Source organism: Vigna radiata, chromosome 8 (genome assembly GCF_000741045.1).
Source record: "Vigna radiata var. radiata cultivar VC1973A chromosome 8, Vradiata_ver6, whole genome shotgun sequence".
NCBI classification, from domain to species: domain Eukaryota; kingdom Viridiplantae; phylum Streptophyta; class Magnoliopsida; order Fabales; family Fabaceae; genus Vigna; species Vigna radiata.
In genome coordinates, this window is record NC_028358.1 from 4,444,400 (window position 1) to 4,470,343 (window position 25,944).

A 25,944-nucleotide genomic window follows, 5' to 3' on the forward strand; every position below is an offset into this window, starting at 1 on the left:
TCCCATATTTTATTCGTTTTGGACCTGAGAATAATAATAATGTATCTTGGATGTAATAAATACCCATTTTTTTTCTTCAGAATATAGTTTTAAACCAAAGCAGTGAAATTTGACACAAATTATCTGGAGGATTTTAAGTTTCAAAAGCTTTTCTATTGATTTGAGACTATTTATTTCTCGGATTAAAATTATTTTTTCTAAATTAAAAAGTTAGTAAATAAAATTAACTCAAAAACTTTTGTCTTCTATAGTTTCTGTTTAACTCACTCTTTAGAACTGAAACAAATATATATTTTGTAATAAGTGATATAAATATTTGAGTATGATTAGGAGTAATAAAAAAGATAAATTAACATTTTACTGAACTTGATTTTGAATTACAAACTCTAACGGAGTGAGTGAATATATTGATCGTTAAATATTACAGTATCAAAGCTGGAATAGCTCAGTTGGTTAGAGCGTGTGGCTGTTAACCACAAGGTCGGAGGTTCAAGCCCTCCTTCTAGCGAGTTTTGCTTTCTTTTTCTCATTTCGTTTTGCTTCTTTTTCAGCTTTCTTATTTTATTTTCATACTCTTTATTTAGTGAATTTTCGTCTATCCCTTTTGTTAAAATAAAATAATATAGACTAATTTTTTATTTTATTTTTTAGTGGATATTCATTACGTTCTTTGATGAAAAACAAGAAATGTATGACAAACTTAAAAAATTATCAAAATCTAATTTGCATTAGTGTCACTACTCTTTATTATGGTAATAAAGTTAATGGAGTTGGAAAGCGTAAACAAAATGTAATCTTCAATATTGATAAAAAAACATGAACGATTAAAAAAAAAAAAACTAAGCTTGAAGAAAAGAAGTATAAACCTCAATCATAATGACTATTCTGAAAAATCGAGTTACGAGATAATGATACTTTCTAAAGTACCAATATAAATAGAAGAATATAGGTTTTTCGTTCTAAAATAGTCTTCTATTTTGCTCTTTCAAGACATGTATTTTTTTTTTCTAACTTATTGTGAATAACTCTACTCATTTGCATATTTTGAGATTTATCTAGTCTTAGTAAGTGTAATATCTATATCCATCTTTCAAAAATGTAAAATCAAAGTCTAGTGTAGTAATCCTTGTATCTCAAATGTATATGAAGTAGGCAATGCATCGAAACACTAATGTATAATGTAAATAAGTTTAGAGAAACTTGTCAAAAATACTTGTGATAAAACAAATTGGAGAAACATGTCAAAGAATACTCGTGTTGTAAAACTTGAAGAAACTCGTGAAATGATACTCATACATGTAGCTTGAAGAAACTAATAGATATGGTTCATAAACTATCATTTATCGTCTTTCATAATTTGTCTTTAAAATCAAGTCTTGAGTCTATCTATTTTATAAAGATTTATTCTCATTGATTTCAAAGAAGTTTTAAAATATATACTTATAATACAATTCAACCCTCACTTTTATGTTTTCCTCATTTTACAATATTTAATGAATTTAACTATAATTATTTAAAATACTTGCACTATTTTTAGAAAACTTCCAGTTTTAAAAGATTGAAAGGAAACAATATATTCACTATATTTAATAAAATTGACTAAAATACCACTATATATTTAAATAAATTAATTAAAATATGGACTAGAGATATTTTTTTAAAAAAAATCTTTCCATTTTTGGCATAGTGTAAAGAATTGAGCACATAATTGGTCAGAATTGTAAAGAATGAAAAATTGTCAGAACATTGAGCAATCACATGAGCTCAATGTCTGCTTAAAGGATTGACAGAATGACAAGTTTTTGGTACAACAAAAGTTTCAATAGCCAAGATAGGCACTTATATTCTTCAATTTAAATCATCTTTTCAAGAGCTTTAGCACATCTCCAACAAGATGCAGCGATCCGGTGACAAGAACCTGAAACCATAGGTAAGAATTGGTTCAGTGTAAGCGTAGTATTATAGGTACATGACTGGAAAGATTGGGAGCATCGCATTTTTTTCTGTTCCATAAGGAGAAAAAAAGGTAAAAGGAAGCACCACTTTCCGTCTTCCAAAGACAGATTATAGGAACCAATGGTTAACCAGAATACTACATCACTGGGTTTCAACATCACCATTAATGGTGAAATGGATAAGGCAAGGAAAAAAAAAGAAAAAAATGTTACTAAATCCAACCCAACAGAATAAAGTTGACTTTCAGGAACATGGTGGTTGAACAAGACGAGGTGTCATACACAAATGAGACACCTCTGCAGAAAGGGAGAGAAAAAGGTGAAGTAAAGTTTGATTGTCAATGGAATTTAACTTCCAGATTAAATAAAAGTTGAGATTTAACACCAACAAAGCAGTATCCCTCCATTAACCAAGTCAATATAAGACCCAAGTACCATCCACGTCTTTGTTACCTGAAGCCTTGTGGAAGGGTGTTCTTTGACACAATCCTGCAGCCATTTGATTGCCAATGGTAATGAAGGTATTACTGCACTGCTCGCAAAACCGTTATGAGAATGACCACCACTCGGAGCATTATCGTTAAGAAACTCGGGAGGTGGTAGGATCTCCTTGCTATCTATCTTGAAATCCTTTTCAATTGGCACGGTTATTTCTGCAGATACACAAAATGATGCTCAGGTCAGAAAAGTCAAGCTTTGTCCTCTGAGCCAACATCTTAGCATGATTGGCTGTCTGACTAATTTCATCAGGCAATTTGCTGTCATTACTCATTACATTTACCATTATCTACGAACAACTAATATTTTAGAAGAACTTGATAGCACTTGATGTTCAATTTTAAAACTTCAATTCAGCTCCACAAACATCTAAAGCATTGTCTTCTGTCTCATCTTTTGGTTGAATTTCCACTAAATATTTTCCACGTTGTTTACAAGATAATAAGGACATCTAGATGCATGATGAAGCAGTTAAAGCTTTACTTTTATGTGAAGTAAACTTATAATCCATATAGGTTACCCCATTCCACAGCAAAAGAAAAAGATGATGAAAAAATTAATGTTAGGCTTGGGCTGTTAGTTATAACTTCACAGTTGAGAGTAGGCTTTATAACCTGTTAGAACAGGTAAAAGTTAGACTGTTATAAATGGAGGCAGCAGATGAGAGGAAGTTAGTTGGTGAACATGGACTTTGGGTGGGCCAGACCAGGCTCTTGAATACATGTGAGTTCATTCAGTTATTCTTGTAAACTTTTGCCCCTGTCTGTTCTACTATAATAATGCTAGAGTTGCTATTAGGTATTTTACCAATAAAATTTCATTTCATTCTAAAACATTAATATCTGAGAGTGTTATTGCCCCTTGAAGCTGTAAGAAAGACAATATGACCAACATCACTGAATTCCCAATAGACAACAAACATGTCACAAGCTGAAAAGACAAAGCATACCTTTCCCGTGTGTAATCTTCTCCCAAATTCTTTGGAGGTTAAATTGCCATGACAGATCTATGCCATGGAGATCAGAAGAAATAGCTGATGCACCAGAAACAACCTTACTATATTTTGACATATTTGGGACAAAAAGTGCTCTTGAGAAATGAACACCTAATCAAGGCTCAAAAAAAAAGTGATTGCATTAGTGCAATGCAATTCATAAGCATCCATACACAAACAAATTCAAAGATAGTGAAGCAATAAAATATGTAGAAAGACTTAGACACCATTCTCTTTTTTCAACTTTTTTTTCTTTTAGCAGATTATCTAAACATGATACAGTATTTCACATAAAATATATTGGAAACACATTTGCACGGCATGTCAAGAACTCAATTGATATGCTAGAAGGTTCAATGTACTGTCTAATTTAGTTTTAAATCCAGTCACAGCTTTTATATGTAAGAAAAACAAGGTAAAGTCACAAGTCACACATGAGATAGTTTTTTTTAGAAGGTGAAAAGCAAATATGAGGTGCTTTGAAGTAGGAATACCTGAAGAAGCACATGTATTCACCAGCCGTGGAAGCAAAATATGGGGATTTCTCACATCTAAGCAATTGAATAGGAGAATCTACAATTAATCAATGCCGAATATCAGGAGATAATTGATCATGAAATAAATTATCAAAAGAATTTCACGTAATACTTTCTCAGTTTCAAGAAATCTCAACAAAAATATTGATAAAAGTAAATATGGAGATTGAGTATATAAATAAATTATTAAAAGGAGGAAAGAAGCATTCAAGAAAGGATATACTATGATAAACAGCAAATGGTTAATCTACAGGAATATCTGGAACAATCAATTACTTTAAGAATATCTACCCGCTTAAAAGATTTCTCAAACTGCCCCAAGGTATTTCCTTTGTGTAGTATGTGACCATTTTCTGAAGATCCATCTGCCTTTTGCACTTCAAAAGACGATTTTAATGGAATTTCTACAGCATTAGAGAACCACTTTGCACAAGCCTCCATGCTCTCCGGACTATGAGCTCCATCCAAATAAAATATCAACTCTCCACAATTTTTGGACACAATTTCTGAACAGTGGGAATTTGAAGTGGAGGCATAAACAATCTGAGCCCTTCCAGAAAAATGTGCAGTTGAAAGGCCTCTCATAAATTCATCTGGCAAATTAGAATCCTGAAATTGCTATCATACAATGGAAAAAGTTAGATGAAAATGATATTATAATGTAGACAGGAATATAAACATGTCCACACTAGATCATCAACTGATGAAAAATAGTCGGTTAGAATAATCTCAATGAAAAAAACAAGTATCACGAGCATGCACGTGTAGTAAAAAAAAATTACAGGCTAATCCTTCCTAAAGTATTAAAATGTGACTGACAAGGGACCGATTTTGAAAATTCTTATAAAAGAATGTAATGCTGATATTGCCAATGTATTTAAGATTTTAATGCATGCATGAAACAAAAGTAAAGGTTTAACCAACATCTTGATATTTCTTTTCCCAGTTCCCAGTTTTCTGAAGCCAGCATCTACAAAGTGAGACCGCAAGAGCAGCATTATAGAATTGGTGATCACCGGATAAACCAAGCTTTAATCCCTTTATTTGTTTACAATCTAAAGGTTCAGTCACTTCCAGGGGAACCTGCAGCCATTGAAAATTGAAAATAAGTAAAAATTTAATAGCATTAACAATAGAGAAGCTCATATGCTCATCTGAGGTTGCAAATGCACTGACATGCTTTTATGATTTCAGGCCTATGTTTTCCAACTAAATCTGTGCTCTAAAATACAGGCAGTACTGCATTTCATTTAAATGAAAGATGCGAAAGTTAACCTTTCAGAGTCCAAACCTAAATATAAGGATTCTTTCAATTAATTTTTTTTATCTCATTACTAATTTGTTTCTTAATTATACTCAATTTGAAAATTGATGGCATTACCAATATTTTGTCCACAAGAACAACTACAAATTAGACATGACAAAAGCTTGTCTAACAATGATCTGGCTCTAACAGGAAAAACACTTTTTGATTGGACTTCGGACTTTGGCCATTTTGCAAAAAGCGACGACAAGAACAGTTTTGGGTTTCAGGATGTAACTACTTGCCTCACTTAATCATTTGAGCCTATCGTGTGATTGGTTAAGAAATGGACTTTAAAACTAACTCAACCTTACAAAATCGGTTTGTAAAGTGAGGTCTGCACCCACTTATATACTATAAACTTGTCTTATCTCTAGTTGATGTGGAATATGCAACAAACCTCCCTTATGCCGAGGTATATACATCTCAAGTGTAGGATTAGATATTAATAGGTGGTCCAATAGTTGTCCAATAGCGGGTGGCACAATAGACCCAACAAATAAAAAATCTCGTTAGGATAAGCTCAAACTCATGGCTTTGAAACTATGTTAAGAAGTGAATTTTAAGCCTAATTCAATCCTATAAAATGACTTGTACCGTGATGTTTACATCTACTAATATACTATAAACTTGCATTATCTTTAGTCAATGTGCTATTTTCAACATGATCAAAGTCTCTTGAACATGTGCACATACACACGTAGTTGAATTAGGATTTTAAAATCTCAGCATTTCTTATAATTATTGAAATATAATTTACCATAATAATTAGATACTTAAATGATAAGGTTGAAATAACCCATTTTATTTAAAAATAATTTTCTCATTTTCCTTACTTTTATTGAATTTACTTGATATATGATATAATATAATTAAAAATATTAAATATAAATAAATAAATTGAATTTAGAAAAGAAAGAGTAGTGGGATGAGTTCCTCGCAGGCTTCCCCAAACCAATGGAAAATGTGTTGAATTTAAGCACGTTTAGTTTGTGAAAACATTTTCTATTTTCATTATCAATTCCTTGCTTGACAAATCACTGCTCCTTCTCCCTTTTTTTGTCAACCATTGTTGGCCTCACTTCCATGTCCAATTCCATTTCCGACTTCAGGGTCATCATTGTCGTCAAATACCTCCCATGTATTGAAAACTTGACATGTCACCAACTAATCTCTGCACAAAAGGTTATGGTTGTCTGCATGGCACCAATGTAACATCAAATGATGTCACTGATGGTTCCATAGTGACAGGAACCGTTAGAGGGTTTGGAGGAAGTAATGATTTGACAGGGGCCTAGTAGCAGTGATGAAAGGCTCATGACAGGGGCACACGGAAGAGAAAAAATGTGAACAATTTTTTATTTCAAATTTTGGCCTGTTTTTGAAAACATTTTCTTTGAAAATGTTTTTAATCTTCAAGCAAACGTCCATTCAGTTTGAGCTTTTTTTGAGAATGGAAACAAAAAAAAAAAATTATTAAAGTAACCACCCCTTAAAATTTGCATCCTCATCTTTTCCATACTCATACTGACCTTGTACAAAATGGGGACAGGGAGAGGAAAACCAGGCTCTGACTCCCCATTATGCTATGCTACCATGCCTTTCAAAAATCCTAACAATGTATGGCATAAACAAGTGACACTTCAAAGCTTACTATTTGATGAAACTATTTTTTCGTCAAGCAATTTTTCATGCATAAAGAATGTGAGGTCACATTCAAATCCAATCCTGGAAATAGCCTCTCGGCTAGCAGGGGTACAACATCGTACTTCTACCTTCCCTAGACTCCACCAACTGTCATTTATATATGCAATAAATGTATCACATATGTAGTGACAGACAAAGCTCAAGCTACAACAGAGTCAGATCTTTAATTAATCTAAAAATAGAATTTTAAGTTTTATGGTGCCTTAATTTCTAGTAGTATTTTTATGAACAACATGCTCAGTCAAGGTGAGCAGAGGAGCCTATGACCATAACAAAAGAAATTGGTTTCGATAAGAAACAATTTCTTAGTGCTCTTTCGTTGAGGCAATTTGTAACAGATAATGGGATTGAGAACAATGATTACCATGAATTCTTTGGCTCTCTCAAAGATAACACCCATTGCTTCCGGAGGTTGTGGTACTGTGAATGCAGGAACTTTAGGCTTCAAGAATAGGGAAGACATCAATTTTTCAGAAGATAAAGCAAAAAGGGAAGTGAGGGAGCATACAAACACATAAAATAAAAGTACTACAAAATTCAGCTTATTCCCATAAAAACCAATGTGCAACTTTGGTTGGTAGGATAGAATTTTAATACCTTAAAAATCCCTGCCTTGTGTGAAGCTATCTGTCCAAGAGTATCTCCTGCATAGATGTACTAATTTAAATACTTTTTCCATATTGTGGTCAATTCACTGTTGAAGAAAAAACAAAAAATGACGAATAAAAATGAGACTTTATTTGGATGGTGGAAGTCACATTCCCAAGACAAGAAAATGTTAAACTTCTTGAGTAAACAACATGCAAAACATCCTAAAGTATGACACATACACACCCAATATTTCAGTATGATCCATGCCAAGAGAAGTGATGCCACAAACAGTGGGCTTTTTGATCTGAAAGTTCGTAGTCAATTTAAATGTATTAGTCATAAATCATATGCAACTGGTTGCAATTACTTTAAACATGTTTCCTTTATTAGTTCAAGAAAATATATGAAACAGAAAATGTTGTTAACATTAATATTTATGGAATAAATCTGTGATACCATACATCAAATGCGTACCACATTAGTTGAGTCTTCTTTGCCTCCAAGTCCAACTTCAATAATGGCAGCATCAACCTATGAATGGGATTCGATTAAATGAAATATTAGCAGTGAGCAAAAAAGTGGAGAAAAAGAAGAATAAAGAATGGCAACATAAGCAGATAAGTAAATATTAGTAAGCATGAAACTACAGGTAAAAGCCAAAAAATTGTATGTGTAACATCCTGCTATATTTGTTAATAAGTAATATTAATAAAGAGGTATTTTAATATTTATTTTTACTAAAAGCAAGTAGAAAATAACATCACTGTGCTATCTGCAATCTCAGCTAGATCGACACTCCAGACAACTTCATTCATATGGGCATACTTAGATATTATTAAAAGAGAAAATAAACTATACATAATAGGAAGGTCAAAACAAACCCAGCAACGAAAACAAAACAAACCTATAAAAGGTAAGTGATGTGTCCCTAAAGAAATCAATACTAAAAAAAGGCATAACATCCCACCAACTATCAATTTGATATTTAATACCTTGTGCTGCAAGTAATTCAACACATCTATTACCCTCTCTATATATGTGTGAAACTTTAAACTGCATCTCCTTAAATAGGGCCATACAATTTAACCATCTATTTTCAAAAGCCTCCAAGGAACAATAGTAAAATTAGTAAATGATATTAAGAGTATTTAACTAATATTTTAATTATATACTTAAGTTAAAAGCAATATGTTATTAAAAGAATGGCCACTAGAGCTCACAGGGACAAGGTTAATGCACTCAGATTCTCACATTTTAAATTAATGGGAGACAGAAGGAAAGAGAGAAATGAAAGGAGAAGACAAAAGGAAAAGAGTAGAGGCAAGGAGAGGAGAGAAGGAACTAAGCATCCCTTGGTTGTTAGTCAGTTATCTTCAGGGGACCGCATCCACTTATGTGTTTCTTCTTCCCCATAATTGTATAAATTGTATTGGGTGTTTCCTAAACATATTTCCCCTTTCACCATGATTTTTGATCTAGTTGTAGTGAGATTTGAATGAATCTGCCATGATTAGTGTTCAATAGAGATTTCACATGTTAATTGCAAGATAATGTCCGATTGAGGGATTGGGAAAGAGATTTTGATGAGGTATATGTTTTGAATTGTTTTATGTGTTCAATATTATGAGTTGGGTGGTTAGGAAGCCATTGATAACATGGACAGAAGCTGAAGATACAGAGTTTGTCAGAGTTTCATGGGCATGAAACTTGCCCCCAATATTCAAGATAAAGTGTCACTCGATGTTCCCAAGTGAGAACTCTTTTGCCAATTCAAAATCCCTATAACTGTACTCGTTTCCTTTGAAACCTCATGAATTGTGATGTTTATGGCCGTATATGGTAGTGAAGTATGTCAAGTAATGATTATGTGATTGTATATGAATATGAAAGGGTGTACTTTGGGAAGGGATGGGTAATAACCCCTTCACAGCTCATATGGTGACTAAAGAATGTTTATTAGAAGATTATGCCTAAACATTCTCTTTGACAAGGATCTGTCATCTTCAGTGACTAAGGAAGGGGATTGCTCCGTGAAGTTAGGTGCTCATACTTGTGAATAGGATGAAAAAGAAAGGGAAGAAAAAGTAATGAATGGTAAGAGAGGTTACAATAACTATAAGAATGATGCCATGATTTATATATGATCAAATGTTAAATATGCAATGTTTATAAATGTTGTTCTATATGAGAAGTATGCTATGTTGTGTGTGTCACTAGAGTACTGACTAAGACTATTGTTTAACTTGTTTATTTCAAAATGTTTTCAAATTAAGAAGGTCATGGAACAAGAAAGGAAACTTTTATTTAACTTTTACAGTTTTAGTAGCATGTTTAGGACCTTCAGTTTTCTACAATAAAATAAAGAAATCTCCTGCAAGAGACTTATCCTTTTAAGGACTTGTAAGGTACCTTGATTATCTATGATTGAGATGTTATGTGTTATATATTATATCGAGGTTTCCTATTTTAATTCTGCATTACATGGATGCCAGTACAGTAATACCCACGAGGATGTTTCAGTATGAACTTGCAGCACATTATACTCAAATAGAAGGTAGAGCACATGAAGGGTAAAGGTTGAGTAAGGATTCCTGAATCAAAAACATAATTTATCAACATGCAAACACACATGTATGAACAAAACAACGTTCTTATGACAAAAGAAAATATAATATTTGTTGGATTTCACGTTAGATTATGAGAAAATGATGAAGAACATAGTTTTCAAAGCCATTTAATTTAAGAATCATCTTGATAGTTTTAGATAGAAATAACATGCAAAAAATACATGGCAGCTGAGACAAAACGCAATCCATCCCTGTAGAGATTGCAAGATATCCTTATAATAGCCCAATAACTTTGTTAGGAGTCTCAACATTGAATAGGATAAGCTACTTGACGTGGTACCTAAACCAAGAGATTCTCTCTCCTAATGGACTATCTTTGGGGTTGGGATCTACTTTTGTGCTTAAGTCCTTACAATTGGTGTTTTCATTTGAGAGCTGGGCTACGGAGAAAATTACCTGTGGGCTAAGGTGCAAATTGAATACTAATAGAAGAGTGAAGCCATCTTAAGGAGAAAAGGGCCACCAATTGGATAGTGTCAAAAAATTAAGCTACCATGGATGTCGGCCACTAAAGTGGGTGACAATGTTAGAGTTTCACATTGAGTGAGATTAACTACTTGATGTAATGCTTAAGTCTATAGGTCATCCCACCTAATTTACCTTTTATTTTATTTTTATTTTAAAAAGTAAGGTAACAGTAATTTCCTTTATGACAACATTCATTTGGAGAAAACAGATGTTCAGAATGCAAACATTCTGCAGGGAAACAAAGGTAAAGACGTGTACTATCAATGACATAATATTTTATAATTAGAAAGCATGGACAAACTGGTTTCGTTTGCTACTGCATTACTCAGAACAAACTTAATCTTACACCTCCAAAACAATACAGGTAAAAAAATTGTAAATATCATTGGTTAATGGCTTCTGAAAATTCATAAAATGACAAGTACATACATCACGTAAAATCTTTCACATATGGCTACTGCCAACAGGGATATAAAAAATATTTGCAAGGATAATTAACTAGAAACTCAATAACAATATGATACACACGATTTACCTGCTCAGATATAAATATTTTGAACGCCAATATAGTAAGAAACAGAAATAGTGGGGGCATTGAAAGCTTCTCCGTTGTGTTTTCCTGTGAAATAAAGCTTTAGGAATTGAGAAACTGCCGCCAGATATTATGGATGATATATTCAGGTTATATTATGAGGGAACTCTTCTAGAAATAAAAGGAAAAGTGAATCTTTACTTTATTGAATGATAGGGAACATTTTCATATGAGAATGATACACACTCCAAATATTTCAAAGGGGTCTAATCCACTCAACTTTCTAATTCTGAAAAAGTCGCCTAACAGTATTTCATTATTCCCTTTTGTCATGAAGTAAATGGATTACAATTAATAACAGAAAACTGCCCTAAATGGGCCCTTCAAGCTGCGCCCCTACTTTTAAAAAACACTTGCTTAAGCTCAGACCTTCTATCACATTGTTTCTTCTAACAAAAGGTTTCACATCTGAAACATAAATATTATTAAAATTGAAGTATACTTCACAAAAATCACAGTTTATCATCAAGATCAATGGGTAATGAAGAAAAGGGGAAATTACTTCTAATATGAATTGATTTATATTCCTTTATATATGCATCCAAAATGCCCAGTCAATTTTGTAAAATGGCTTATCACAAGAATTTTCACTCTGAAACTACGAAATATTTTGTAAGAAATGATAGCCATGGCGTTTGCTATGAGTTACGTTATATTTTCAGTCCTAAACGCAGCTCTCTTCCTTTTTATCCACAAAGCTAAAATGGTTTGTGGTATATAGAAGATCTAAACAGAATAATGGAATAGATAGGGATGTGGTTCATATACTTGCCAGATAACTACACTTATCCCAATTGGTTTTAAGATGGAACCTAACATGCTACCAAAGCCAAAACCTCATTTCGTTGTTTTCATTGTCTCTTAATGAGTATTGCCTAGTCTATTAATCCGTGGAGGCATTGTTGGAAACTATGGCCTGCCTTAATTACAGAGGTACAGTTTATATTACTTGTTGGCAACTTCACTTAACCCAATTGATTTTAAGATGAAATCTAACAGATAGAAAAAGGAATAGCAGAAATTGATTATAGGCTACTGGGGCAGTACGCAAAAGAGGAACAACAAGCACATTGGGCGGAAAAATTTAACCAACCAGTTCACAAGGCATGTGGGCCCAATAAACAGATTTGTTAGTGAGGTTTGAGAAGGGAGAAACCAAGCCCGTTGAAGTGCTTGTAGTGTCTCTACATTTCCATTTCTGCGGTCATGAATTTTCCCTTATTTATGGTAGACAGTGGCCGTCTGTGTTTATTTAAAAAAAATGAATGTTTAATAAAATAAGCAGATTTCTGCTTTTTTATGTGTTTGTCTAATTTACTTATTTTAAAAATAAGCAGTTTTCTGCTTTGTTAACGAAAAAAATCTTATCTGCTTCTTCTTAAATAGTTTTTTTTTTTTAATTGCCTGTTTTAAAAACACATATTTCATGTTTAAACAAACTGGCTAATTATCTCAAATCGAGCAAAGAGAAGGGATTTTAGCTCTTGCCCTACAATGAAAGTGAGCTCTGTTGTTGAGTTACTTTTAGTATATTTATCAGAAGGTCAATAGGGAAAGGCCAAAATTACTCTAATAGCCAATTCCTCTATTAAGAGTATATACAAGCAACGGTGCAGCATTGAAGCTTAAAGCAATTCCTAAGATAAATTAGATAGATTTCAAAATTCCAAGGGTCTTTATAAAAATATAATAAACAATACCTCCAATTGATTCCAACAATCCCAGAAATATTGCAAAAATTTGTCTTCAGATATGTCCATCCTACAGAGATAATAACAAGTCAGAATTTAATCCTATACAATTTCAAAAATAGGTGCAGAAGGTGGAAATTTCAGCTAAACCACTACTGTGAAACAAATTGGCACCAACTATTTTTATGAATATTAAAAGAATTCTATTTGAAAATTCATACTTCCTAATCTAGACCTTATTTTCAGAAGGAAAATGCCGTTTTTTCTTTCTCCTCAAAAATAGGTAGCCCAGTTGCTTCTTCTGTTTGAAGTTTAAACATAATATTAGTTAATGGTTTTACTGATAAGATAATGAGGGTGCAGGGAAATAATGTTATGAGATTCTCGCATGAACTACCCTCCAATTCCTCGTGGACAAAAAAAAACATGGTATTTTTTGTTAACATTCATAATTGAAATATCCTACAGCCAAGAAATTTATCCCATTACAGTTTCTTTTTTAAGTTGTATTGGGTAAAAAGCTTTAAACTTTTGCTATAAAGTGGGTTACCAACATCAGCCAAATATATGTTCCGTACATTCATGTTCTACGATAAGGGAGAGGTAGGTTTGTGTGTGTATCATGTGCACGTGGGAGTAAGAGAGAAAAGACTACTGAAAAAATGTGACAGACATAAAATAGATTGATGGAATGCCCATCCAGTATCAGTCATTTAGATAAGTTAGTTTATTCAATTACTAACCCATCAATACGAAATCGTTCCCGAACGTCAATTAAGTGAGGGGATGTAAAAACTCCAGTGCGAAAGCCACACTCCCTTAAGATTGCCTCACAGAATATGCATGTTGAACCCTGCAAGTAATCCATTACAAAAGAGGGAAATTAAGGATAATTATGAATACCAGGGATGTGCTTACTGTAATGTCGGATACCTGACAACTAAAGATTTGTTTAAAAGTTATATAATATTCCTAATAATTATTTGTTCTTGAATCGTGAAGCAAAATAAAATTATCTGAATTGACGTTCCAACAAATTGATAAATGATAAAATGAATAAGAAACTTGACAAGCAATGAAAAGAGTACCTTCCCCTTTGTGCCTGCCACATGAATAATGTTGAGCCTATTTATATCTTCCTCCAAACCCAGTATCTGTGTAGAAAGCATGCATTTCATTTTCTACTGTTCAAAGAAGTCTCCTGGAGCTTTTAGCCCTTAGAAATATAATGAGAATTAGACAATTCATGGAACGTTTTCATGTACTAGACGTGACTCCAAGGAAATGGAACACTTAATTTTCCCTAATTGGTAAAATACATAAAGAATTTCAAGTCTGCTGACTTAAAATCTCACAACCCATTCCTCTTTTGTTCATTTTTCTTCCGAATTTTCCATTGGGTTGCAAAAAAAATAGAAAACACCTCCAGATATAACCAAGACAAAACCAGGGTTATAATTACAAGCAGCACCAAAATTCTTGGAAAATATTTCAGCATATATTACCTTAAGATACAATGACATCATTTCTAATTTGTTAGCAATCGGTGGCTTTTCCCCTCGCCTTTGGCGGGTAATAAGAGATGAAATCTTCTCCATGGCAGCTTCAAATGAAGACGATGGGAAATTTGGCTTTTGCCCATTGGTGACGACATTGTTTTCCATATGAAAAGGAACTTCTTCAGATGAAGTGTTATATATAAACCCTAAAACATGAAGCCACAAGAGATTTTCAGAAACACAGTTTTAAGCTTTTGCAGGCCCCGCAATGGAAGTGTCACTCGAGCAAAGGGAGGGAGTGAGAGAGAGTAAGAGACTCACAGTGAGAACAAAATGGAAGAAACAGAGAAGCTGAAATGATCTGAATATCTATTCTATCCTTTCTCTGAATTTGTATTACAGAGTGAGGTTCACACATTTAAGATTGAACCATTTTTTTACCCAGCCACCATGGGAATGTGCCCTGTTCCACTTGTTTTTCATTTCTTAATATAAGGTCCTATCATCACTGCTTTTACGTATAAATTAAAATTATTTTATCTAAAAATTAAAGAATACAATGTAATATATAATTTCTTTAAATTTTTTTAGTTTTAATGCGTAGAAAATAATAATAATATTATTTATTTTTAATAAATAATTTTAGTTTTGACACAGGCACGATAACATGTGTTTATATTAATAGAAAAGCTTAAATCCTTAATTGGTTCCCAGAGAGAATTTTCAGTTTAGTACCCGCTTTTAAAAGTGTATACATTGGGTTTCCATGTTTTGCAATTTGTGTCAATTTAGTCCCTTTGAACCATAAATTTGGTTTGAAAATTGTAGGTGGACAAGTCATTTTGAGTTGAACCATAAATTTGGCTTGAAAATTGCAGGTGGACAAGTCATTTTGAGTTGCAACATGTTTATTAACTGTTTGAAAGTTTGGACACCTTCTAATGGTTGTTGCAAACTTGTTTGAAGTGTCGTTAATTTACTAAATTGACACAAATTGCAAAAACATGGGGACCCAATGTATACACTTCTAAAAGCGGGTACTAAACTGAAAATTCCCTCCTAACATGGGGACCAATTAAATGATTTAAGCCATAAAAAAAAAAAAAACTTCTAATAATGATAATAATATCAATACTAGTAATAATAATAGTATAATAATAATAATTCGTTGATAGTAATAATAATAATATTAAATCCAATAATAATATTAATACTACTAATAATACTGATACTAATAGTAAAAATAAGGGTTAAATATGTTTTTGGTTCCTTAACTTTTAGTGAAAATTGGAATTAATTCCTCTTCAAAATTTTGGCATAATTTAATCCCCTAACTTTAGAAATGTATAAACGCATTTCTCAGTTAACTTTGAAGCAAAAATGTGTCAAAACAGTGTAAACAACCCAAATGCTATCATGAAACATGTTTGAAACAACAAATAAAATTAACAAAATTTGATTAAAATGACTAAATTTATATATTTCTAAAGTTTAGGAACTAAATTAGGCCAAAGTTTTGAAGAGGAACTAATTCCAATTTTCACTAAAATTAAGGGACAAAAACATATTTAATCCTAAAAATAATAATAATAATTAATACTTCTAATACTAAATATTTATTAATATTAATACTGATAATAATAATAATAATAACATACCAGTGAATATTTTTGTAAATAAAAAAATGGTAAAAGTATTTAATGAGTGATATTGTCATAATTCAAGAAAGGTAGTAGGATGAATGATATTTTCATAAATAACATAAAGAAATAGTTGGGTAAATTTCATAGTAGTCAACTTTCTTTATATTATAATAGATACGTAATGACTTTCAAAAGTTTTACTTAAATTTATGGATCAAATTTATTTTTAGTAACTGAATTTTGACATTAAATTAAAATTTGTCCTAATTTTCATATATTTTGATTTTTAAACTTTAAAAATTAATAATATTTTTTTAATTTAGGTATATGCTAACAAGAATATTTAAATATTAGCATAAAATACATTTTACACATACAAAAAATAAAATGATTATATTAATTCATTTTTAAATTAAAATGTATAATTTTTTTATATATACGAATTTCGCTTATTTTCAAATAAATTAGACATATGCTAGTTTATCTAAAAGGTGCTTCAGCAATGCACTAAACTATTTTGTTCCATGTGTTTGCTTCTATCAAAATATCTCTATTATCAAATTAAAATTCAACATTAAATCACAGTTTTAAAAATAAATTCAAACAAGTTAAGCAGATGAATTTATGTCTTCACCGAAGTTTTGTTTTAACAGATTATTTATTCCACATATGATTAAAATTAATTTCTTAAATTAAAAACTTATTGAACAAAACTATATTTTTAAATTAAACAGAATGAGAATAAAATAGTTGGATAATTAATACTAAGCTTCGCATGTAACCAACAAAGCTGGAATAGCTCAGTTGGTTAGAGCGTGTGGCTGTTAACCACAAGGTCGGAGGTTCAAGCCCTCCTTCTAGCGTTTTTGGTTTTGTTTTTTTAATGTTCATTTTTATGATGTTTTATTGTGTTATTATTATTCATATTATGCCCTTTTTTGTTTCTTTTTTTTATTCATACTCTGTTTTTTTAAAACCTCTTTATTTTATTCAGACAATTTTCAATCCGCCATTTTTGTTAAAACAGGGATTATTTTTGGTCTTCTAACTTTAATATTTGTAGTGCATATTCAATATTCAATAATCCATTTTATAAAAACAAAATTCTATCAATGAATATTCCTTAATTAATTGTTTCAAACTTCTTCATTCTTCGAATATCATTTTACCCTATTAAGTCCTATGCTTGCATCCCTTTCACCTTTTTCATTTCCATTGTGCTTTTGCTTCAAAGTCTCTCAAATTTCATGAGCTGTTTTATGTGTCATTATACTTATCAACATAGTGGATGTTGATACTTTGACAAAAAAAATCACTTTTTTTCAGATCATTTACCTTTATAGTGAATTTTGAAAAGGTAGTTCTTGGTGTCAGAATGTTTTTCTTTTAATCTAAACAGCCATTGGATTATATGATAGGCTTAAAACTTTGTCCACACCTTCAACAACTTCTCATAGCTAACAAACATCATGGTAAGTTTCCATTCTAACAACCACAGTTGATAATGTTTACTTTGAAACATAACCAATAAACCTCCTAAAAATCAATTCAAATCAAATATATTTAGGCTTATATTATAAAAAATATCATAGATGCCAGAAAACCAAATTATAAAATGTTTAGAAAATAATGCAATTTTCATTCAACTTATCAACAAATCTGTCAATATAGACCAAAATGGATAAACTGATACATTTTTGCCTCATGAAATCAAGGGATTGAAGTAAATCCTCATAATTTTGCAGGACTGAAAAAGTGAACGTTTTCACAACAATTGCAATAGCAAAATTGATCACATGGTGTGGTGTATGAAATATGGATTCAGACCTTATGACATGGCTCTGCTATTAATATGAGCTGCAATAAGGGTTCCAATATTCCCCTCAAGAACATAGTTCAGGTCTGGCATCTCAATGCCTGTCTTTACATCATGTACTAATCTGTACGGATGAAAAACGTATCTCCTAGTTTCTTCTTGCCATGGATTCACAATGTTGTTCTTCTGTATACTTTTTATGCTTGCAACTTCTTGTTCCCTTGCTATCACTAGAAGTTTGGCTTTAAGTCTGTTTAGTGCTTTCATCTTATTTGCAAAGTGACTTCTCTCACCTCCACAAAGAAACCACAAAATGTAATCAAGTAAAATCTCCATTTATATGCTTATCAAAATTTTTCAATTTGAAAGTAAGGGAAACTGATTTGGTAGTAATTTAGTTCTATCAGTATTGGAATGTGATCAAAAAGCAAATAATGAGTGAACAAAATTAATTTCTATCTACATTGAAGTCATTAGTAATTCTCTCAAATTATGCTTAAGATGCAGCAAAGAGTCTGTTACGCTTCTTTTCTTTCACTTCTATTTCATATATCTAAAGTCCATAATTACCATGTCCACATGAAGCATAATAAACTTTTGTAAACTATGACCTCTTGTATAACAGAGTAATCAAGACCAGGACAAGTCTAAAATCATTGAAAAAATACAAAAGCAACATCAGTTAGAACTTATAGTTTACACATTGTGTGATAGGAACTGTTTAGCTCTATCAGATCCCTAATTTGATAAGGTGTTAATCCTAGTAAGATAAAGTGAATTGTTAGGATACAAACAAAGTCTCACATCAGATAAAACAATAAATGGACATGGGTCTATATGCACATAAGATACCAACATTTGTAAGAGGTCTTTTGGAGTGGTATCAAAAGCAAATCCGTGAGGGCTTACCACAAAACGGACAATATCTTACTAGTGTTAAAACTTATGTATGTGTTGATCCTCCTTACAATTGATATCAGAGTCGATGTTTCAGGTTAAAGGAGTATGTTTGTTTATGTAGAAATCCAATGGTTCAGGTTCCTCCTCAACAAAAAAACAGGTCAAAGGAGTATGTTTGTTTATGTAGAAATCTTCAGTAGACTAACATATCGTCAAAAGCCAAAAAAAGGAGAAAAAATAGCACAACCTATAGGACATATTGCAATTTCATTATCATATTCTGGAACATACTTGAGTATATAATGATAGAAGAAAAGGAACTAAAACTGCGAAGCAAACATCTGAAACACAAACATATGCATACCAGAAGATTGGACACTTATGCCCGTAGGTAGATGCTGAATGCAAACTGAAAGATCTGTTTGTCTCTTGTTTTCCCCTTGAATAGACGGAGATGAGATAATCAAATCTTCAGAATTAATTTCAAGATCACAAGCATTATTCTCAAAGAACATGGGAATAACATCTACAGTTGCTGAGCAAGCCTGCAAATTTTTTAATTAGCAAACATAATTACTTCATCAAATTCCAATAATTATTTCATAATATATAAGTTCATTCTATGATTGTTTTAATATAGCCCAGTTCACTATAGTAATCATCGGTCAATCCTCATCATGGAAACTCAAGAAAGGTCACAGTGATCACAACTTTGAGATANNNTCCTTGATATTTCGTCAAATCCAGAATCCAANACGAAGTTTTACAAGCCTTTTGAAANGCTGTTTCCACAATATATTACATAGTTCTAATGTATAGATATAGCATAATATAATACCCTCTACTACGCATGGATAATTATGATTATTTCGGTGTATTATGTCAGAAATTTATATTGATAGTTTTTCCTATACTGTTCATGCATGCGCAGTAAAACCTAATGGTGATGTCTATGTAAAGTATTCATAGAATTAGAATCATTATGAAGTGGAGTAGGGATTAATACTCAGTAACAGGAATTAGAAGAATTTTCTTCTCAAAAAGAGTTTTTCTATATTGTAATTCAATATGCAATAAACAAAGTATACAAGAACGGAAAATCAGTTTGCAATTACATAGGAAGAACGGAAATGTTCACACCTCGAGCGGAGAAGAGTCATTTGAAGAACCTCTTATCAAGTTGTGAGCTCCTTTTTCCCCTGAAAGATAACCATATGCACACTCAAACTCAAACTCTATAGTTGCAGAATTAATTCCTCCATTCTTGGACAGACACTTGTCAACAATCCTTCCTTCATAACCTTGTCTTTTAGCCCATCCAAGATACATACTTAGGAGCTGTTCTGCCCAGAGCTTGATTTACACAAAAAGTAGGCCAAGAACAACAGAAATAATTTACATAAATAGTTTAAAGGAAAAAAAAAAAAAAAAAAAAAAAAAAAAAAAAAAAAAAAAAACAGAACATAAAGCAAACGATCAGAAACTGTTTTACAAAGTGTGGATGAAATATGTGTTTATTATATGTATAACACTGAAAAAATTGCTTATTTCTTCACATGAGTGAGGTTTTGTTAAATAACCATAAGTCTAATCAAATGAAATTTATGTGTACTCATTACTGCTCCAAGAATGAAGCAATACTAAAACTTTGACACTAGAAACTTTAATATTTTAAAGTGAAAGAACCAGATTTTCAGATGAAATTTGATTTCCATAGATATAAGTAGGAACTTATGACTGATACAGCTACACAATGGCAAGTTAAAAATTCTACTTCTTTGCAAGAGGTGAATGAAAGATGATATTTAACATCCTCATGCTTCCAAACTATATACATTTATATTTCAAAACAACTGCTGGAGTGAAGAATCAATTTTAGAATGCGTCATAATCAGGATTAAGTTTTACTAACATAATAGCATACAATAACCAGATTCATAAGTTATAGTTTAAACATAATCATATTGAAGTTCAAACATTACATATCAAACCTTTGGATGCATGTCATCAAGTGAAGCTTTTATAACCAAGCATGCTCCTGCCATATCAAATGGACCCTTAAGAAGCTTAGAAATCTCATACTGATCTAGAATATCACTGACACCCAATGATGCTTCATAGGCTTGCTTATAAAGCCCATAATCAATAGCATTCATCTCAGCCAACTGATTGATCAGCTTTGCTTCCTCTACCTGGAGGACAAACAACAAGGAATCATTTTTTTTCAAATAAGAAAAAATAAAATAAACTAGCATGGCCTATTTTATTTGTTTTAGTGGTGTTAGCAAAGGTATGTTTTGAGCCTCATGACCAGAAAAGCCACAATTTTCACCTGTTAGCAAATTCTGGCCAACCTTCGACCACTTTTAAGAAGTATGGTGGATCCAAGGCAGAAAGAAGATTAACTATACAACAGAGTTTATAATAGCTAGAGCCTAGAGATAATATAATTCTGGTTCAATGAAAGATGCCACGCACAAACACAGGGCAATCTTTGAGCTTTACAGAACAGCTGTCGAAGTAAAGATCATAATCAAAATTATGTTCTACATAGAAGTGTTCTTTGGACATTTCTTTCTTCAGTGTAATTGCTGCATTTCATTTTATTTTTCTGTTAGTGTATCAAAGTCCCCACATACCATTAGTTAAATGGCCTACACAATTATTATTTCATACCAAACCAATCAAAATTTATATAGAATTGAAGACAAATAATACAGTGAAAATTCAGATGAAACTGATGGAAACAGACCATCACCTTGTATTTCATGTCCTTTAAGGAATCAACTACTTTGGCACTGTTAGCCAACTTGACAAGGACGTCATTGGACTTAGCTGGATCATCCCACATATCAAAATCACGCACCATTTCTTCCTGTTTAATCCTAGTTGCTTCTTCAATTTCCAAGGCCGTCGAAGTGAATGTTTCAGCGCGAAGAACTGCATCTTCGATTTTCCTTTTTAGAGAAAATAAACCTGATCATATTTGAATGGTTATTATGACTGATGAAGATAATAAGTGAAAGAAGTACTAGTCTCCTGCAGCTAATATAACAGACTATCCTATTGTGAGTCATTATGTTATATCCACTTCACTTAAAAGATTTGCAGAAGAGTCACTAAACTATGAAGAATCTTCAATCAGCTTAAAATTTGCTCTGAGGGTTGAGGATAAAGAAGAAATCAAACGAATATTTCTACATGATAAAAGTCACATTCATGGCATCAAATTTAGAAAGGTGAAAATAGATATGCACGATCCATTAAGAATAATAGATGCAATGCAACTAAGTAGCATGAAGTATATATGATAACTACAGGGAGAAACATTCTTCAAACAAAGTTTTAATTGAAAGAGATAACATTTATTACATGAAAAGAAAACAAAATCATCCCAAAGTGTTCCATTTAAGTAAATCGAAGCATTACCCCTTAACCATTGCCCATAGGGCATGGGTAACCAGTTATGCCCTTGTAGATAATGAAAAAGTTTTTGCAGTTTCTCTATTTTTATCAAACCATGTAACTCAACTACTCGGTTATCTAAACAGGTTACATGGTAAGAGGTATCCCAGAGACATTTTCCATAATCAGATGAGTGGATCGTTTATCACATAGGCACGGTTTTTTAGCTCTTATCTTCATGTTCTTTTGAAATTAGATACACAAAAAGGTATTGAACCTAACAAGCTTGAAACTCCACTATCTGTGACATTGGTTATAACATGAATTGGAAATCACAATCATGTTATCATCATCAAAATCTTGTACCAACATACCAACCACCACCCCACCACCCAAAACAAAAAGGTTCCAGACTGAAAACACACTCCGTCAAATTCAAATTAAGGGTGATATTGTATCAAGACTTGTATCCAAGAATACCTCTTCAAGCCTCACTCCTCGACTTTCCACCATCCCATTTCACCCCTACAAGCAAAAGGGCAATCACAAACATAAATAGTAACAAGAGCCACATCCACATTGATTGAACCGCCAAAGGTACTTTATCACAGACAAAAAACAACATGCATAAACCAAAAGCAGTCAGAAGATGTTCTAACACACAAAAAAGATAGCATTTTGAAACAGACCCACTTGATTGTAGACGTCCTTGTTATTAGCCATGGAACTATTACAAGCTCTAATTCTGAAAGAACATTGAAACAGGTGAACATTCGGCTTCTTCTTTCCCAGAGAAGAGCGCCATTTAGAGCTGAAAGAAGATGCAACTTCATGAACCGTTCTTGTTGGACAAGCATGTTCAGACACCACAGTAGCCATAACCATTAAGCGGATGAAGATGGGAAAAAAAGTAAAAAGGTGAAGAAGGCCTTGTTTTGTTTTCCGGTGAAGTGAATGGTGCTATGTTCGAAAGCTCCCACGACCGTTTTTGTGTTGTGTTGTGTTGTGTTGTGAAAGGAGCAAAACTGAAACGACCTTACATATTGCCTTATCTTGAAAGCGGAAATCAATTTGATTCGCTGTAAAATAAGACAAGTGCACTACTACTTCACACCCACAACACTTTCGCGTTTATGCTATATTAATAGCTTCATTTAGTTTTTAACATAAGTAATTTTGTCACACATCCTAGATAAAATAATTAATTTAGTCATCATTCTAAAAATATTATTAATGTGTCAAATTAATAGTCATTTTTAATGACTTTTTTTTTATTTGTTTTTTTCTATTCAATACAAAACATAAGTCATAAAATCATTTATTTTTTATAACAAATAAGGATATAAATATAATCTTTAAGAAAGTTGACATACATAATCTTTAAACAACTTTCTAGAAGTTTGTTACAAACCTTAGGGTGCTCATAGATATACATGTCAATTCAAGTATGCATATGGTAGAAAATATGAAAAAGAATATTGAATTATGTATTACAATATTTTGTAGTTTTTCAAAATAATAGGATGTGATGAAAATAATAAAATAATGCTTTAAAGTTTATAAACTTACTATAAATACTTTTACAAGTTAACACCTTGTTAATACAGAGGCAATTTTAAGTGGACATATTCACTCTCAAAATATATTTTATAAATTTAGTTCACCAAATTCCTGTTCTTTATAATTAGATAACATATCAATAACAACCAATTTAATAGACTTGAAATTAAAGAAATATTTTTGTTTAATATTTGCATATTGGATCCTTTATATTACACAAAATTCTTGATCAACTTTATCAAAATTTATTCATCAAAATATATATAAATTATAACATCTCGTCTTATTAATATAAAACTATTAAAATAAGTACTACAAATATAATAATTAAAAAAAAACTTAAAATTTTTAAAGTTAAAGATTTACATATGAAAAATTAAAATCTGTCACTGTTTTGTTTGCATTCCATGTGAATTAACTTGAAAAACGTTTATCTAATTTCACATTATTTAAGGTAATTATTACAAAAGATAAAATAAACACACAAAAAACAACACAAGAAGAGTAAGCTAATATTATAAAAGAAATTAATTCATGCAATTATAAAGCATTGCGCACACGGATACACTCCCTTTGAAACATGTTCGCCCTAGAACACCCAAGCACATTAAATATAGGGATACACTCCTTCTGGGACATGTTCGCCCAAGAACACCCAACATATCAAACCTAGGGGACCACCCCCTAGTCTAGGCTACGCTCGCCTAAGAACACCTAGTGTATGCCAACATAAAGGCGATCTACCTACTACAAAACCAGGCGGGGGGTACAAACTCTATTGGACGGTCATAAGCATGCAATCAAGCAACAACAATTTCAAAACAATAATTGCTAAGACAAAAACAAAGACATTTCATAAATCGCAAAGGTAACAGTACAAATGTTTATGGTGTTTACTATATGTTCAAAACAAACTACACTATTGCAGGGGTAGCATCATCTTTTGTTGAGGTCGCTAGATCTTTACAATCACTCTCATTCGAGTGTCTTCAATAAAGTAGTCTCAGTTGCTTGGTCATCCATCCATATAAAATGAGTTAGTCTAATTGTTTACATTCTTTTGACAATTCATATTCGATTGTTATCTTCCTTCAGAACAGGTAAACAAGATACTATCAAGTCACTAATCAACATGGAAAAAAATTTCTGAAAAGGACTCCCATCATTTACCGTTCGGCCTATGGTAAAGTTCAGAAAGAGAAGTCATAAAGCCTGTCGTTCGGTCCATAGACGAGCAATGACCAGAAGCACGCTCCCCAACACAACGAATACAGTCTCCCTCAAACTCATAAGTCCTATAGTTAACTATGGCTAAAGCCTAACGCTTAACTCGGACTTGGGGGCATTATGTATAGTATGATATCTAGGCCAAACGATTAACATCCAAGACCATTTGCGCTGATCGACCAAGTCAAACTAAGTTAAATGATGTTAGGCCATAATTGGGCCAACATTTAAGTTATTGGGTCAATAGTTCAGCAGAGGATAAAATAATCAAAGATATTTGATTAAAGATATTGATAAAACTTTTATGAACAACCAACCGAATTTTAAGATAAATCTGTTTAAGGTAAGTCAATTTATATTTTATTAGGCTTGTGATAACCTATAAATACAGTGCCAAGGCTAAAAGCCACGTACGTACTACTCACACTCAGAAATCATTAACATTCTCATACTGGCCAACTGAACCCCAAATCCCAGCGGAAATATTGGTTTTTATGAATGTAACAGAGACGATTTGACCTCTCCCATTTTTCATAAAGATCAATGTCAACTTGAGTGTTGGTCTCATTAATACCCGGTGGTTCTGGTTTTTTAATAGCATATAGTCAATGTCCATCCAACCTAAATGAAGAAGAACTCTTTCCTTCCAAACCTTATAATTATCTCCTTTCAACTCGGGAATACCACACTTAATATCAGAAGAATTCACAGATTGAGAAACTGCAAATTCAAAATTACATGCTTAATGTATAATTTGAGACTAAAATAAATGTCATGTTTTACCAATGCAAAACATGTCTTTACCAATGAGTTTATTAACATAAAACTTGCNTGTGGGCTAAAGTCTTACTCAATTAAACTCATTATCTTAATGATAAAATTATCAAATTATATGTCATGTTTCACCAATGCAAAACATGTCTTTACCAATG

At 32.0% G+C, this 25,944-nt stretch overlaps 2 protein-coding genes and 2 non-coding genes across 6 annotated transcripts; 2 read left to right on the top strand and 2 right to left on the bottom strand.

Moving 5' to 3' along the window:
- Positions 1 to 434: 434 nt before the first annotated feature.
- TRNAN-GUU lies at positions 435 to 508 on the top strand. Its single transcript has one exon. It is a non-coding gene; the product is annotated as a tRNA-Asn (tRNA).
- A 1,188-nt stretch (positions 509 to 1,696) lies between these two features.
- On the bottom strand, positions 1,697 to 14,918 carry LOC106772720 (folylpolyglutamate synthase). Of its 3 annotated transcripts, none has more exons than XM_014659286.2 (16): positions 14,783 to 14,918; positions 14,468 to 14,667; positions 14,051 to 14,116; positions 13,706 to 13,815; positions 12,972 to 13,032; positions 11,215 to 11,298; positions 8,059 to 8,115; positions 7,828 to 7,888; positions 7,591 to 7,637; positions 7,358 to 7,435; positions 4,908 to 5,066; positions 4,275 to 4,592; positions 3,942 to 4,020; positions 3,403 to 3,558; positions 2,409 to 2,608; positions 1,697 to 1,918 (listed from the first exon to the last, which is right to left on the bottom strand). In XM_014659286.2, exons 1-16 carry the CDS (start codon positions 14,877 to 14,879, stop codon positions 1,859 to 1,861), a joined length of 1,833 nt encoding a protein of 610 aa, XP_014514772.1. In that variant the 5' UTR covers positions 14,880 to 14,918; the 3' UTR covers positions 1,697 to 1,858. The 3 variants fall into 3 exon arrangements, with proteins under 3 accessions (XP_014514772.1, XP_014514771.1, XP_014514773.1); XM_014659285.2 differs by having other exon boundaries at positions 4,275 to 4,601; XM_014659287.2 differs by lacking the exon at positions 14,783 to 14,918 and having other exon boundaries at positions 4,275 to 4,601; positions 14,051 to 14,178; positions 14,468 to 14,584.
- Positions 14,919 to 16,893: 1,975 nt separating this feature from the next.
- Positions 16,894 to 16,967, top strand: TRNAN-GUU. The gene has a single exon. It is a non-coding gene; the product is annotated as a tRNA-Asn (tRNA).
- Positions 16,968 to 17,717: 750 nt separating this feature from the next.
- Positions 17,718 to 23,319, bottom strand: LOC106769612 (peptide chain release factor PrfB3, chloroplastic). Its single transcript, XM_014655295.2, has 6 exons — positions 22,915 to 23,319; positions 21,579 to 21,796; positions 20,812 to 21,012; positions 19,961 to 20,173; positions 19,185 to 19,365; positions 17,718 to 18,213 (listed from the first exon to the last, which is right to left on the bottom strand). Exons 1-6 carry the CDS (start codon positions 23,108 to 23,110, stop codon positions 17,933 to 17,935), a joined length of 1,290 nt encoding a protein of 429 aa, XP_014510781.1. The 5' UTR covers positions 23,111 to 23,319; the 3' UTR covers positions 17,718 to 17,932.
- Between the last annotated feature and the right edge of the window lie 2,625 nt (positions 23,320 to 25,944).

Excerpts from the sequence above, each read along its gene's own strand:
- LOC106772720 (XM_014659285.2), bottom strand. The coding sequence starts at position 14,879 with ATGTGTGAACCTCACTCTGTAATACAAATTCAGAGAAAGGATAGAATA. Across the intron at positions 7,889-8,058 it reads AAGAAGACTCAACTAATGTG|ATCAAAAAGCCCACTGTTTG; the intron begins GTACGCATTTGA and ends ACGAACTTTCAG. Across the intron at positions 4,602-4,907 it reads GGGAAAAGAAATATCAAGAT|CAATTTCAGGATTCTAATTT; the intron begins GTTGGTTAAACC and ends ATTGTATGATAG.
- LOC106769612 (XM_014655295.2), bottom strand. The coding sequence starts at position 23,110 with ATGGTTATGGCTACTGTGGTGTCTGAACATGCTTGTCCAACAAGAACG. Across the intron at positions 21,797-22,914 it reads GGACGTCTACAATCAAGTGG|GTTTATTTTCTCTAAAAAGG; the intron begins GTCTGTTTCAAA and ends AAATATGATCAG. Across the intron at positions 18,214-19,184 it reads CATAAGTGTCCAATCTTCTG|GTGAGAGAAGTCACTTTGCA; the intron begins GTATGCATATGT and ends TTCTTTGTGGAG.